At 36.5% G+C, this 16,295-nt stretch overlaps 1 protein-coding gene across 1 annotated transcript in view; it reads right to left on the bottom strand.

Moving 5' to 3' along the window:
- Positions 1 to 15,463, bottom strand: part of LOC123669344 (transcription-associated protein 1) — a 45,679-nt gene extending 30,216 nt beyond the window's left edge. The window contains exons 1-15 of the mRNA XM_045602949.1: positions 15,263 to 15,463; positions 14,851 to 15,156; positions 12,986 to 13,180; positions 12,098 to 12,264; positions 11,512 to 11,747; positions 11,215 to 11,419; positions 8,747 to 8,923; positions 7,820 to 8,129; positions 7,124 to 7,342; positions 4,872 to 6,575; positions 4,647 to 4,757; positions 4,371 to 4,569; positions 3,623 to 3,858; positions 3,123 to 3,363; positions 2,843 to 3,044 (exon numbers count right to left, since the gene is read on the bottom strand). Coding sequence (XP_045458905.1) covers positions 2,843 to 3,044; positions 3,123 to 3,363; positions 3,623 to 3,858; positions 4,371 to 4,569; positions 4,647 to 4,757; positions 4,872 to 6,575; positions 7,124 to 7,342; positions 7,820 to 8,129; positions 8,747 to 8,923; positions 11,215 to 11,419; positions 11,512 to 11,747; positions 12,098 to 12,264; positions 12,986 to 13,180; positions 14,851 to 15,156; positions 15,263 to 15,409 — 4,655 coding nt within the window. The 5' untranslated portion in view covers positions 15,410 to 15,463. The remainder of the gene's footprint in view (positions 1 to 2,842; positions 3,045 to 3,122; positions 3,364 to 3,622; positions 3,859 to 4,370; positions 4,570 to 4,646; positions 4,758 to 4,871; positions 6,576 to 7,123; positions 7,343 to 7,819; positions 8,130 to 8,746; positions 8,924 to 11,214; positions 11,420 to 11,511; positions 11,748 to 12,097; positions 12,265 to 12,985; positions 13,181 to 14,850; positions 15,157 to 15,262) is intronic.
- Positions 15,464 to 16,295: the final 832 nt, after the last annotated feature.

Here is a 16,295-nt window from a genome sequence, read left to right as displayed (position 1 = left end):
ATTTTAAAAATTAAAAAAAAAAAACAATGCGTGATAGAATTACAATTATCTAATGTGCGACAAGATATAAAGCACAACACGAGCATATTGTTTTACATATATAATTAAATTCATTTACTTACGCCGTTTTATTTTCCATATTAGATTTTTTAAATTAGATATACACTTTTTATCTTAGCCAAAAGGCCGAGAACATTGTTAAATAAAACATGTGTCACTCGTTTGAAATTGGTCAATAACCTTGTAAATTCAACTTTACGACATAAGAAATAAGAATGATATTCAGTTGTGATTATGGTTGATAATGTTTCTCTACTCGACAAGGCGAAGTCTTCGGAAGAGAATTTTGTCTCTCGTAGTGCGCATGTTAGGGTAATCGAGAAAATACTCGATGTAGACATTATCTCTCTCTCTCGTCAAGAGATATCTCGTTGTATGCATGCTAGGCCGGCTGGGTCATCTTTTTGTTGACTTGGGCTTCTTTGAGGTTCTTATTTACAAATATTGCAAAAAAAAATGGATGCCAGATATAAAAATTCTAGAGAATCTTATCGATCCAGATCTTTTCGCAAAAACAGTAGCAACAAAAAGTACCGCCTCATAATTGATATTCTCTATAAATTTTTTATTTATTTACCAAGCACTACACAGAAACATAAACAGAAAACAACATACATTACAACGTGCAACGTACATTACAGAGAAAAAAAAAAAACAATTTTACAGTTATAGCAAATCACAGGCTTACATTTTTATTGTTCACGTTTTTTATTCATTAACATTAATAATTAAAGTAATTTTAGATACATTCATTAAAGTACTTTTAATACGTTCGTCAAAAATAGCTGTCGTTTACCCAAAATCGAACCTCGTCAATGTTGATGCGAGTCTGATGCCTATGCTAGGTTTAAAATACCTGTATTACAATACACCTACAAAATACCTGTATTACATCATCATTTTCCCATATAGTAGCATGGAATAACAGGGCAGTGTCATCCGCAAAAGCTACAAATCTTCCGTTAAGCAATTTTGTCTCTAAAAGATCATTAATGTAGATGAGGAATAATGTGAGGCCAAGGACACTGCCCTGAGGAACACCGACAGTTACAGACAATTCTTCACTAATCTAGTCACCAATTTTTACAACTTGGGAACGATTTGACAGGTAACTAGTAAAGAGACGAAGCAAAACACCACGAATACCCACTCTTTCCATTTTTCCTAGAAGGGTTGTAATAGATACCGTATCAAAGGCCTTAGCCAAGTCGAGAAAAATACCAATTACCTTCTCGCCTCCATCCATTTTACTAGCTATAAAGTCAGTAAGGCATCATCGGTTGACTTTTCTGCACGAAAACCATACTGTGATTGTAAGACAATATTTTAGCTTATGAAGGTAGTCAATTAGCCGCTTGTTTAATAATCGCTCCCGAGTCTTTGATAGTATGGGAAGCAACGATATGGGCCTGCAGTTATTAACACAGTCCCTATCACCACCGTTATGGACAGGTACAATGAGCGATTTTTTTATATATATCGGGAAAATAGGTTACCTATATGAGTTATTGGTGGGATCAGGATCTCGCTATATTTTTTAAGCAGTGAGCCTGATATTTGGTCGATACCCACGACACATCTATTTTTTAAGCTCGTGATAAGATTACTAACCTCCAAAACGTCTGTAGGTCTAAGAAACAATGACACAGGGGTGGCAGAGATAGAATTAATTGACAGAGAGGTGGTACTACTAGTTACTATATTTCTAGCTAAATTTTCCCCAATACTTGTTAAGAATTTATTAACACTATTGACACAATCTTGCGGATTACTACATGCAATCAAATCCATGGCTGATATCTTTGGTTTTTTATAGTGCGTAATATTATTTAATGTCTTCCAAAGCTCCTTACTATTGCCGTATGCGTCCCCTATTAATTGTCTTTCATATGCAAGTTTATCTTTTTTAAGTAATGTATAAATGAAGACCGATCGTGAGACATCCGCACCAGAAGAACCAAACATCGGATATCGCATTCTGTTTTTTTCTTACGGTGTTTTCTGCCTCATCGAAAGTGTGAAATGCATAAAATGTAATAGTGATGTATGGGCCTGGTATCGAGGATTCAATGTAAGTTGACAAATTTATTATTCATTCATTTCCAAATTTTTAAACGCTTAATTATCAAACCAGGTTTTTCAAATCGATATCCAAAATTTCTCGAAAACTAATGAATCGATTGCCTTGAAATTTGTTGTGATTATTCTATACACCATTATCTAGTAAATGTATCTATTATATATTAAGCGGGTGGAGTGACATGTAGTATAATGATAATTTTCTTTATTACAGACCAAAATACAAACAAAGTAGTAACTAAAAACATAGATGTACAAAGGCGATCTTGTCGCTAAAGAGCGATTTCATCCAGTTTTCTGACTTAAGTTGAAACGTTCGCCATTTTGTCATAACTGAAGGACAACAGCAGGAAAGTTCCTATTCAAAATATGGAACACCCATGTAGGAATCCCCAAAGTAGACAAAAGGGCGAGGCTTGGGCCAGGCTGATTAATCCAGCCTCGACCATGCCAATGATTATCCAAGCTTGGCCAAGACTGGCTGTCCCAGCCTTGGCCAGTCGGCAGTCAGCCCGGCATTGCAGTGCCGCCCCGTATTACAGGTGTCTGATATAACCTCTCCGCGCTGGAGTCATCCATGAGGAATTTCCCCACGTAAAAAATAAGTACCGGCAACCAAGCCTAGCTTTTAAGTAGGTACTACTTAAAATTTGGAAATTTGGGAATATAAAATTAATATAAATTTAATATGTGACAATCTTACCTGAGTAAGAACTTCACAAGGGGTTCTCTAAAAGGGGATCCCGCTTCAATCATTAAAGACTTCTCCGTATGAAAGATCAAACGACAAAGGACATCGATGAATCGCGGTGACGCGGCGGGTATTTGATGGAATATACCGATTAATATTATGATTTTCTGTTCATTTTCCATATTTTTTGATACGCTTTGAAGAAAGTTTCCTCCTGAAATAGATGACATTTATAGTATACACATAAAAATTAAGTTTATTGGTAACAAATCGCCTATTTATTTACACTTACCTCTATTAGTTTGTATGGAATAATCTAGAAGTTTTTTAAGCAACTGCAGTAGTTGTTCACAAAGTTTTTCACTAAACGTGGATGGGAATAATTGAGTCAAATATGAGAGTCGCTTGGCTCCATTCACGCTAAGATTTCTGTGGTCACCTAACGTGAGCAAAAGCGGACGCATAACTGGATGTACCATCTCCATGTCGATTTGGAAACCCGATAAGAATTTCTGCATGCATTCGAACCCAGCCTAAAAAACAAGACTTTCAATGAACACATAAAATTAAATGTAAAAAAAAAACCTTAAATCTTATAAATTTAGGATTATTCATTTGCAAATGAATAACATATTGATGATTATGAATAAATGACAAGATCAAAAAATGTCTAATTACTGTGACAATTAAACATCATTAAATTACTCATTAAGTATGTCATAATTAAAGCTATGTCGGACGTAAGGAGCTTATATCGTTTTCAATCTTGACGATAGGCAACGAAGTCATTACCTGTTGCAGGTCGGGGTCGCTCTTCTCCAGCGACTTGTAGAGCACCTGGAAGATCTTCTCGCGGCAGTTCCTGTCCGGGATGTAGTGGCAGGCGGCGAGCGCGCGCAGTGCCGAGGCTCGTAAAGGAGCCAGCACCACGCCCTTGTAGCACGGGAGCTTCCCTAGCATGGCGTCCTCGGCTTCGCACAGCGACAGCAGCTCGCGGAAGAACACCTTGTGCTCGTTGATGTTTAGGTCTGGAGAGGTGTAACGATCGACGGATGTTTGCATGGAGCGCAATAAAAAAATAACTCTAGCTTAAGTAAAAATAGTGAACGTTCCTACAAATTTTTCGCAGACACGCCGGAACAAATTCGAATTCACAAATGAACACGTTAAAAAAATCAGTTATCAGTGTAAACACAGCAAAAACATGAATTTCTCATAAATGTGAAACTAGTTGATTTCGATTATAAAATGGATAATATCCTACTAAACTGAAAGTAAACTGACGTAAGATTTACGTAGCAAACTGTTGCAAGCTTTTGGCCTACCATATAAAGGTATCACACTTGGTCACAGGTACCTTTTCCCTTTATAGGAAAATAAAACGCTGCTTGCTGCGATTAGCAAGTATACAATATTCCTGGTAAAGTCTGTGTAATTGAAGCTACAATTTTAACTTAAATCATCTGCAAACAGGAACGTATAATAGAAGATCATATAAAAAATTATTACATTACTTTGTCACTTCGTGTAAAATACATACCTATTGTGAACAATCTCGGCTTCAGTGTAGTGCAGAAGGTCGTTCCATCCATCAAACCCATCTGCGCATTGGCCGGCTGATGTCGAAGCAAATGTTTTTTAGGCGGAATGATGTCCGCTAGTACTTCTCTATGCGGGTCCATCACTTCCGTCACGGTTTTATTCTGTAGCTCCGCGATCAACTCTAAGGATTTCATCGCCTAAAATGTTTAATATAACGTAAAATCCGAAATTCTTAACTAGGTCAAACATCACGACGAATATCGGCAGTAAATACCTGCTGGCGAACGAGAAGGTGCGGGCTGGTGACCTGCAGGACGAGTTCCTGCAGCACGTCGTGCAGGGCGCGCGCGCGCGCCGCGCCCACGTCGCCGTCGGGCTCCGCGGCCTGCCCCACCTGCCCCGCCGGCCCCACATGCCCCGCCGGCCCCACCTGCCCCGCCGGCCCCGGCGGCCCATCTTGTCCGGGTGGCCCCGCCTGCCCCGACGGTCCGGTCTGCACGGCCGGCCCGCCCGGCCCCGACACACATACGCGCACGAGGCGCTCCAAATTCACCGTTGCCATGTCTATAGCGCCCGATGAAACCTCACCCGTTAAATCCATCATCACGAACAAAACCGCCTTGAGGAACGTGAACACGTGCTTGTAGACCCATTCGGGTGCCATTTTTTCGAACATAAATTTGACAGCGATACATCCGCCCAGTTTTGCGTACCAGGCTCGTTCGTAACATAGCGCCGACATTCGCTCCGCTAAATATTCCATCAGAGGAAGACGGCAGGCGCGCTCCTTACTTCCCAGGACCGTCGCCGCCGTTTCTATCATGAGCACGAGAGCCAGATGACCAGGCTTACATAATTCTTTTTCCTCGTGGCCCATCACTACAGCGATTGCGTCAACTAGCACTAAAGCGTCGAGGCCCTCTTTGGGACCTCCCGAGCCAGCGAATGGGCCGGCTTCTTGGGCTATAGCCACTAGCGTGTAATGACGGACTAGAGATACCATAGTTGGTAAAACGTGATGCCGTAATTCTTTGATAGCCGCGGCGACAAACATTCCAGTTAGTGCAGTACGGTGTGTGTTTCTAACGATATTGTTGTTACATTTATAATAGGGACCATTTTGAGAAGGAATCTTTCCTTCGAGGAAACTAGGATGACTGAATAGCTTATGCAAAGTTGCTTTGTCGTCATCTAAATTCAATGATGCTGCCAAATAGCATCGGAGAACTTCCCAGCATTGCCGGCGATAGAAGGGGTCGGTTGTGCTCGACTTTAATGCCGAAAAGGCGGTTTCTATAATCTTATCAACTTCAAAATCAATTGGTTTCGGTTGATCTTGGAAGTGAGCCTGGACGGCCGGAGGTGGAGCATCACTTTCTCGGTACTCTAATCTCTGAGGTTCAATCATCATTTTCCTATTCCCACCGCCAAACTTTCCAAGCACTCTAAACGCGATTCTTGCAACCTCGTTATTTTGTAATGTTCTCCACAGAGCTTGCATGAGATCGGCCCTGACGGGTTGTATATGTTCGTATAAAAAGTCGGGTTGTAAATTATCCACACAAAGTTCTAAGGTCCGTAAGCCCTGTGATATTAAAGTATGGGACCCATTGAGCGCAGACACTAATGGATCCATCAACATTGGTAGATAAGGCAATAGGCTACTTAGTCTAACGGGTACAGTTAGACACAACTCAACAAAAAGATCTTTCATATGCTGTTTATGGAGACCACTCTGAAGGCGATTCAATCCCTCTAATAAGTTGGGCAGTAAAGGCAAAAACTCCTGATAAAGTAAGTCGTGACTGCCGCCCCCGATTGAACGGAACAAAGCTCGTAGCAATAAGAAATAATTGTAAGGTTCTTTTGCCGTCATGGCATAATCCATAGCCTTGTTGACTATACTGTGCAAGTGCGGTCGAAGCATTTGTTCATTTTCAGTCGGAAAAAGACTAACGGAGCCAAAGACTAGTTTAAAAAGTCTTAGATATAAATTCGATCTTTCTATATTGGTACCCATTTCTTCCATCCGTTTTAATAGATATTCTACTAGAACAGTTGCAAATATTGGTGATGTTGCCGGATTAGATAAAAATGTATTAGCTATTATTTGTAATGTAGGATTTTTATTTATTCTTTCTACCATGTGGGATATGGTCGCTGTGAAAATTTCTTGGAAAGTTTGAGGATTCATCATGGAAAACTAAAAATTGAAATAAAGATTAGGAAATTAGGTTCATTGTTAATATTTTTTTAACAATAAATATATGTGTTTGACTCCTAACTGCGTTTCTTTAAATGGGGGGTTCAGTAGGTTCACGTTCCACGTTAGTAAATTACTGGCCCATTTTTAAATTTTTCACTTGTTTAAATAGACTAGCTACTTTGATAGACTCATTCCACATGATACTTTTCGTGAACCCATAAGCACGACTATAAATTATAATAAAATATTCTACGAGAACAAGAATTTGTTTCCATATGCGGTTCTTTAGTTGTATGCGGCAGTTAGTAACATTTCACTTTATCGACGTTTTTAAGGGCTAAGTAAAATAATATTGGACGATTATGCAGAATTACGTTGCCAGAGTAGCTCGCATATTAAGACAAAGAAAAATTTAAAAAAAGGCCAGGAAGAAAGGATTTTTTATCGTAAGAAACATGATCTATAACACCTACAGAGCACCGATTTGAAGGAACACAGTTAGGAGTCGAACATCCTATATATTTCTAGAGTATAAATGAACTAACCACGCCACTAAAATGTTCTAGTACTTCTTTTTCTTCTTTAGATCGCACATGTGGTTGCGCCGGCGGCTGTACCGGCACCCTCGGAGCGGCCAATGTGTAAATATCTAAAGATTGTAGGCCCCAGCGTACTAATCTTATAAATACGAGAGTTTCTTTGGCACTGAACAGTTTCTGACTTGGAATTGCTGTTGCTGGTGTACCTTCAGTAGTTGATGTAGTCTAAAATTAAAACAAAATGTTATATCATCAACATAAAGCTTGAACTTTTCACACATAATTAACATACTTTAACATATTTCATTGAAATGTAATGAAAAATGAAACGAAAATAGTTATTTCGTCATGAAGTTTTATACACACTTAACAGTCATAAAAGAGTCATGGTAACAAATCAACTCACAATTTCAAAGTTGCTATAATTGAACAAAATGTAGGTGCATTACAAACGTAGTCCAGTGTCACGTAATAAATAACACTATTTATCAATGTGTTCTAATCTCTAGCACCACGGTAGACATCGCCTTTCAATTATGTCATCGGCTTTTTTAAATATTACAACAAATGACTTGTAAGTATTGTCCCTTGTGTTGGCTGAGAGTTAAAAAAAGCCGGAGGAAAAAGCTCTCGGTACTCTTTCCAAAACTTAAGATTATTGTAATAAAATTTACAATTGTTATAGTAAAACCAATGACTTACCTTGCAAGAAGCGCATCCCCACGTTATAGTTTTTACTCCACAAACTAGTGTTTTAACTAGAGTCCTGTAGTCGCCTACATTAAGGTTATTCATTTGTGTAGTAGGGAAGCCTATTTTTGATTTCTCTTCGACTTTGCTTATACTATCAAGAAAATCTGGTGTCGGTTTCTCTTCTTCAACTTTGACTTCAACTGTAGAAGTGCTGGGAGCAGGAGTACTGGATGTGCTAGGGGCAAGAGTGGTGGGAGTGTTTGGAGTAGTGGTACTAGTGCCATTTGTACCATTTTGGTTTGACAGCGCGTTTTGCTTGCTACAGAAATACAATAACAAACATATTACATTCCATGACCTTAAATTTATTTTTAAATATTTGATATTTACTTTATAGCTTATAACTGTAGCTTAGTCCAAGGAACTATTTCATACTCATCATATTGTCTTGTAATAAGATATTTAAAAAATGATAAACTATCTAATGCCTCTTAATTTTTTACAATACTTTTTTACTTGTAGAAAGACTTACAGGGAACTCAAACTATTTTTTTCACCTGATACTCAGCAAAAAAAAAAAAGTAGTTATGATTATAACTGAGAAAAAAACTAGATCTACCATTTTTAGTTGATTAGAACATAAAAATTACAATATGTTACTAAATGTTAAACCTTATGTTTATTTTTAAATCTTTTATTAAGAGATAGGTAACATAAGTGTAAACTATTCAATTAAATTTACTAAGGGTTCCCATTTTTTTTTAATTTTTAATAAACACTTGGTTATTAATTACTCAAATTAACAGTTAAATATTTTTTATTGTTGTCCATAAATAAAATTATTAAATATAATGATTTCCATTACTATAATGCACCCTCAAATCTTGAATAGAACAATATAACATATTGTACTGTATATTACATAATATTACATACCATTTAGCCATGAGCGCAGGCAGCTGCAACTTGGAGATGGTTTTAAACTTGAGTACAAAGACTTCTAGAATGCGCATGAGCAAATGCCTGCCCTGCGGCGTCCCCGCCTCGCTCTCTGAGCGCTGGCGGATACAGTCCACTAGATTTAGCAGCAGCTTGCATGACATTGTCTGGATACTGGACACATACACAAATATATTGTATTGTATTGTATTGTAGTGGGCTCGGTTTTCCGCATTTAGACGCAAAGGTGGTCCATTATGCGTGAAAAGTGGGCCGACTAGTTTAGCCAGCCCAGCTCCTTCCAGAAGCTCAGAAGCCTCCTGGGGCGTTCACAGGCTTCTCGGAGCGTCCTTATTTCCTTAAGGATGGTAGCCCGGTGTGCGGCCACTCCCTCGCATTCCAGGATTACGTGGGCGGCTGTTTCTTCAGCAGCCAGACAGCCCCTGCAAAGAGGGCTGTCTGTTGCATTCATGATGAATAGTTGGTGATTGAGTGCCATATGGCCGGTAATCGTGCCAACAACTATTCTGATGTCCAGGCGGTTGAGGCTGAGCAGTCGGCACGCTAGGTGCGGTGATACTTCCGTGAGTACCAATTTGGACTGTCTACAGCCGGTTTGGTTTGCCCAAAGGGCATTGTGATTTGCACGTGTACGTTGCCTTACCCACGAGCGCAGTTGTCCAAATGGTAGCGGCAACAGGATGGTTGGGCCGGCAACCTTTGTATTGGACCCCTGTCTTGCAAGCTCGTCGGCAGCATCGTTTCCGCGCGATCCACTATGTCCTTTTATCCACTGGAGGATTACCTCATTATGTGAGGCTAATGCTTCCAGGGTTTGATGACATTCGTATATAAGACTAGAGTTAGTCGAATTGCTCTCTAGTGCTTTAAGTACGGCCATGCTGTCCGACAGAATACGGATATTGCAATCCCTAATGCCTTTTGACAGGACGGCGGTGGCTGCATGGGTTATCGCAACACACTCACATTGAAAGATGGAGCTGTGTTGGCCCAGCGTTAGTGATAAGTTGATATTGAGGTCTTGTGAGTACATTCCGGCACCGGTGCCAGACCCCATTTTGGAGCCATCCGTGTAGATGCGGACCTCGCGTATGCCGGATTGGTCTCTTTCAGCCTCAAACGGTTGTATATGGTACTTTCTTTCGAAAATATGTTGTTTGGGAATCCTATCACAAGGAGCAGCAAGTAGTGGCTCATAGCTCACAAGGTTGCTCCAAAGTCTATTGTGTGGACCCTCCTGGTTGCACCACAAGCCCAAGTGTTTCAGCCTGATAGCTGACATAGCCGCCTCCTGTTGTATGAACAAGTCAAGCGGTGCCAGGTCAAGCATAACCTCAAGAGCTGCTGTGGGGGCGGTACGCATACAGCCAGTGATTGCAGAGCATGCTATTCTCTGAAACCACTGGAGTTTGTTTTTAACGGTTGTAAGTTCTGTTCTCTGCCACCAGATAACCGCACCGTAGGTGATTATAGGCCTGACAATAGTTTTGTAAAGCCATAGAGTAATTTTAGGTGATATGCCCCAGCTTTTGCCGAGGAGCCTTTTGCATTGGCAGAGGATTATGCTGGCTTTGTTGATTTTTGAGTCTAAATGCCTGTTCCAAAGAAGCTTACTATCTAGGATTACTCCAAGATATTTGACCTCCTTGGTTAGGGCAAGACTGGTGCCAAATAATTTAGGGAGTTTAAGGTTCCCTAAATTCCGTTTATTTGTGAACATCACAAGTATATTAAACATTCATTAAAAACTACAGAAAATTAAAACTGAAATAAGTCGGTCTAAAAGAGTCTCAAGATCCAAGTAATCCGTAAGATTATTTGACTTTAAAATTCTAAAATTTTCTTAAATTTTTACAATGGGATTTTAATCAGCCTAATTAGCTGTTTTGGCTGGCCGAATATTGTTTATGTTTCGCAAACACTTCTTATAGCCATATAAATGGTAGCCCTAAGCAAAACTAATAATTAAAATTAAATTAATTGCCTATAAAAAAAAATATTTCTTGTATATTTATAACTATGGTATTTTCATAAAATAATGTGAAAATATTCGTTATGCTTTAGTTTTTTTAATAAAGACAATAATAATTCTGGTGAATAAGCCTAAAATACCTTAAATGCCTTATGATTATAGATGATATAATAAAAAACTCAATCCAGGAACAAAGCAATGTAGATGAGACAATACAAGGATGGCTAATTTTTGAAAATAAGTTATTCTTTTAGAATTTTTGTTTATTTGAAATATGAGTATTAGAGTAGAAAGCTTGTTTTATCTCATAAATGTTACAAGATAATAATATATTACAATAAGAAATGAAGGCTGCATTTTATTATATCATAGAGAGACAAAAAAGTAAAAACCTGACATACATTTTAAAGCTTAAATACAGCTAGATATATTCATAAAAAATTTATGTTCAAATCTTAACAATTCAACTTACCTTGTTGGCAAAGATTCATCATGAACATTCTTTGAAAATAAGTGAGCTGCAATAGCCAAGTCAGTTAAAGGAAGGTGTTGTCTAACATGATGTACCAAATCGGCGAGAGTTGAGTAAGCGAGTGGACGTAGAGACTCATGTACTGTCCAACCTCCACCAAGTAATACTTCCTCATCAAAGAGACGTTCCATAAATGGAACAAATTCTGTAATACAAATTATATGGTGTTTTTGTATCATAACAAAAAATATATAATGACAGTATATGTACAGTATACATAATATACTATTTACTTACTCAGCCTTAAATCTGTAGCAAGGATATGTCTCGTAGCTATTACTAGTTCTTTTCTCAAATGAGCTACCTCAGGAGGGCATAGTGTTAGTAGTCCAATGATACCTTTTACCATTAGACTAGCATGATTCGCAATAGTATCTTGATATATCCTTATAATGTATGCTAAGAAGGCTAATGTTTTAATTTGAGCTCCCATAAAATCAACAAATACTTCTTTATTAAAAGATGTGGATTGTCTGTAAAATATTACATATTCACATTAACTTTGTTGTGTGGCTGCCTGTAGTCTAAAACAGTCAGGACCTCCCACTGCTACAAATGCCTATGGTAAGTGGTAGTGTAGAGTACCTTGCTCTACAATGGATAGACAAAAAGTTTCAGAATTTCTTCCAAAATATATAATTTGTCTTACTATAAATCTTTTGTTACTATTTAATTTAAACATAAGAGAGAAATAATTTTAAGTCTTTTTTTTAAATTTTATATATTATTATTAATATTTTTTTTTAATATTATTTACTTTAAAAAGAAATTTATCTTTGTTGACCTAACCTAAATAAGGACTGACTTAAAAAAAAAATTATACCTGTGTGTCGCAGCTGGTTGCAACGTTATAGTTTCCATGATTAGTGGTATGAAATTACTAACTTCTTGATGAACGTTTTGTTTGTAAAGTTGATACATAAGAACTACTATAATGGGCAGTTCTTGTATTACCTTTAACGATAACACTGAGCGAGGAATAAGGTTATACTGCAAAACAAATACAATAAGTTTAGTACATATACACACTAACTGCGTTCCTTTAAATGACTTTATTTAAATAGCAACTTTGATAGACTCATTCCACATGATACCTTGAAGATCCATAATTTGCTTTCATATGCGGTTCTATAGTGGTATGCGGCTGTTAGTATTATTATATTATTTCACTTTATCAACGTTTTTTTAAGGCTAAAAACTAGTATTGGAGTTATACAGAAATACATTGCCACAGTAGCTTATATAATTAAGACAAAGGAAAATTAAGTGGTTTTGAATTGGAACAAGTTACCAGAAGAAATTGTTTTGCCACTTAAGTTAACGCTTTCAATAACAGACTCGATAGCTGGTTAAAATCAGAGAAGCTGTCACTTCTGCAAAAATGATTTTTTCAACACAACATAGACACGACAACTTATCAGCTGCTCGTCTATAAATTAATAATAATAATAATAATAAGGAACTTTTTTTCACACAAACATGATCTAATACACACACAATACATTTTTGTTTCATTTAAATCAATAAAGTGGCAAAAACATCTGTATTAATGACAACTACATAATTACATTGCATAAAAAATGTAAAAACTGCAAACGTATAAGCAATTGTATTTTACCTATAAACTTTATACAAACTTGATTTCTATATTTTTCCAATACAAGTAATGTTACAATTTTTGTATTCATTTGATAAATATATCTGAACTTACAGTTACAACGCTGCCATCTAATAATTTCTTTTCGGTATGTATTGGTGTTGTTGTGTAAGTTTCTTGCAATAGTTGATCTATGTTAACTTCTGACAAATCCTTAACCCTTATTGTTGGTTTGGGTTCAAAGATTTTTGGTAAGTGATTTGGTAAGTCCGAGTAGATCCCCTTAACCCATTGGAGAAATTTATGAATCTAAAAAAAAATATCATATTAATAAATAAGCTCTAACAAATCTATACTAATATTATAAAGCTGAAGAGTTTGTTTGTTTGAACGCGCTAATCTCAGAAACTACTGGTCCGATTTGAAAAATTCTTTTTGTGTTAGATAGCCCATTTATCGAGGAAGGTTATAGGCTATATATATCATCACGCTAAGACCATAAGGAGCGGAGCACCAATGAAGAATGTTTCAAAATCAGGGGTTCTTTTTTCCTTTTGAGAGCTTCCGCTGTGTGCGCTGTGAAAACAGTTAAAGTTTCGCAAAAATCATGTATGACAAGAATTGATCTTCTTTAATAGTTCTAAAAAAAGTCCATGACAGCATATATCTATCTTTTAAGGTTGGCTCACTATAACCTTTTTTATGCTAACCAAGTTTGTTCTAAAATAATGCATAATTTGCGAAGATGTTTTTATAAACATGATATTAATCCTTATCTAAATAAATATGTTATTCATCACAAGTATTTAATTTAAAACATAATAGCCTTTTACATAATTCGATTTCAATGAGTATCTGAAGAGATATCGCAGTTTTAAAATAACATCGCAGCAAAATAATGTTCAAGTATTGCGCGCGCCTCTGTTCCACGCGAACGAAGTCGCACGCAAAAGCTATACCTAATAAAAAAATTAGACACGGGTGTTTGGAATTACTTAAGAATATAGTAAGTATATGAACAAATTTCTTTGGGCACGCGTGGTGCCCAAAGAATTGTGTGCACAGTCAAACCCTTTGATTTGGAAAGTCGCAGAGCCACGATATTATCTATTTCGAAATGTCGAGCTGTATTTAGGAAGTCTTGAAATGCACGTTTTGCATGCCACACTGCAACACATTATCTGACGATCCGTTCTTTTCATTTTCGTAGTTACTATTATTATTATAATCATCATTTCACATACCGTACAATGGTCTCTAATTTTTGTCTGTCTGTCTGTCTTTCTGTTGGCTTATCTTCGGAGTGGCCGAACCGATTTTTATGGGATAGTCATTAGAAGACAAAAACGGTTGGAGGGCAAAACATAGGCTCCTTTTTATCCCGAAATTTCTGCTAAATCAGGGTTTTAAGCGGGAAAAACCATGTTTACTGTGTCCGAGTACCTAACGTCTAGATAGATATGAAATACCCAAACATTTTTTATTAAATATGACAATTTTTGCGATCAAATTCTTTTTGTTAAGATAATTGTGTTGAATTTTTATGGGACAATCATTAGAAGATATAGAGATATAGTGATGAAGGTTATAGACAACAACTTTCCTCAAATTAACGCGGGTGAAACCGCGCTGCACAGTTAATTGATTATAAAGCATAATTATAATTAAAATAACCCATCAAAAATTCAATATTTTTTTGTCTGAGGGTATGGCAATATTTATCTTAAATTTTAAATGAGAATAAAACTTGTGAAAAAGAAGTGCCATTATACAAATGATGGAGTATTAAAACAAAAAATTGAAAAGTTACAGTTGTGAAAGTCCTCATTTAGTTTGAATTTGGTTCAAATTATTTATTTTAATTTAAATTCTAAAGTAAATTCCGTCAATGAAAATTATTAATCCTTTAAGGTCTTTGTTAAAAGAACAATAACAAAATAGTTTAGTTTTTTAAAACAATAGTATGCCAGAAAACTTACATCGACTTCTGTGCAGTAAGCAGGTCTATACTGTTTATGAAGTTCCATAAATATCTTTAAGCAAACCAACACATTCTCTTCATTTTCTATTTCCATGAGTTTTAACATAAGGATCAATATGCTTTTAACATATTGCCTTAGAGTTTCACTTATTGGTAATCGGTGTATCATCTCCAGTATTAATTTCCGAACTTGCTGTATGTTATATTCGGCTATAAAATGTGGCTCGCCTTCTTGCAGTATTTTAAGAAATATTTTCAGAGAATGCTCTAAGAATTGCGGGTACTGAGGAGAGCTTAAAATCACCTAAAAATTTTTTAAAACAAATTGTTTAATAAGATTTACATTAGCCATGAATATGTTACTCTTTCAAAACAAATACATTTTTTTTAAATATCTATAAAAAATTTACCTCAAAATTTTCACTAAGTTCCTGTGCAGCTTTTAGTTTGATTTCATCTTTAGCCCCGGGGTCCGCTAACATCGTCACATAACTGCGATAAGTATTCATTTGGGTATGGGGGTCCCCTGGACCTCCAGTAGACATAGAAGCCATCATTTTATATCAATAGTGTCCCTCGTGTTAATTTTCACCCGGCATGGTTCAATAACAAAAAGTGCAACAATGAAGTTACCCTCTATTGTGATTCTTTTTAACTACATGTTTGAAAATATTTTAAGAGAATTGGCTTATAAATATTGCAATGTATATTATAAGAAGTCTATAATTTTTGCTACTCAATTAATGTAATAAGCTCATTAGTCCGGTTTAATGTTGAAAACCAAACCTGAAAAAAAAGAATGACTTCAAATAGGTTTATGTATTCTCAATAGAGAATAGAATAGAACACAGAGTATAGTAATACTTACAGGAATAGAATATACAAATGATAAGCAAACCACAGATTATTATTATATAAATACATTATGAATATTATGAAGCTAACAAAAAGTGTAGGCAAACTAGCAAAGCAATCTAGCAAGTGTAAAATATGCAATTATTTTCATTATTCTGTGAGTTTAAATTGTTTCTAAGATTTGAATTATTATATTTCACAGAATAAAATTATTATTTTTGAATATCAATCGTAAGGTTCTATCAAATAATCTGAAATCAATAATTTAAAATTTAATAACTAATATAACAATTAATCTGGTCAACAAATTGACGTATTATTTGAAAATCTTAATTTTAACAGGCCAATATCTTTAACAATATTCATCTTTATCATCATTATTACAGCCTATACAGTCCACTGCTAGACATAGGCCTCCACAAGTTTACGCTTTACGCCAAAAATAGCGTGAACTCATGTGTTTTGCCCATAGTCACCACGCTGGGCAGGCGGGTTGGTGACCGCAGGGCTGGCTTTGTCGCACCGAAGACGCTGCTGCCCGTCTTCGGCCTGTGTATTTCAAAGCTAGCAGTTGGATGGTTATCCCGC

This window comes from Melitaea cinxia, chromosome 3 (genome assembly GCF_905220565.1).
Source record: "Melitaea cinxia chromosome 3, ilMelCinx1.1, whole genome shotgun sequence".
Classification (NCBI taxonomy): Eukaryota; Metazoa; Arthropoda; class Insecta; order Lepidoptera; family Nymphalidae; genus Melitaea; species Melitaea cinxia.
The sequence above is the reverse complement of the archived record's forward strand: the minus strand, read 5'-3'. Positions and strand labels throughout refer to the sequence as shown.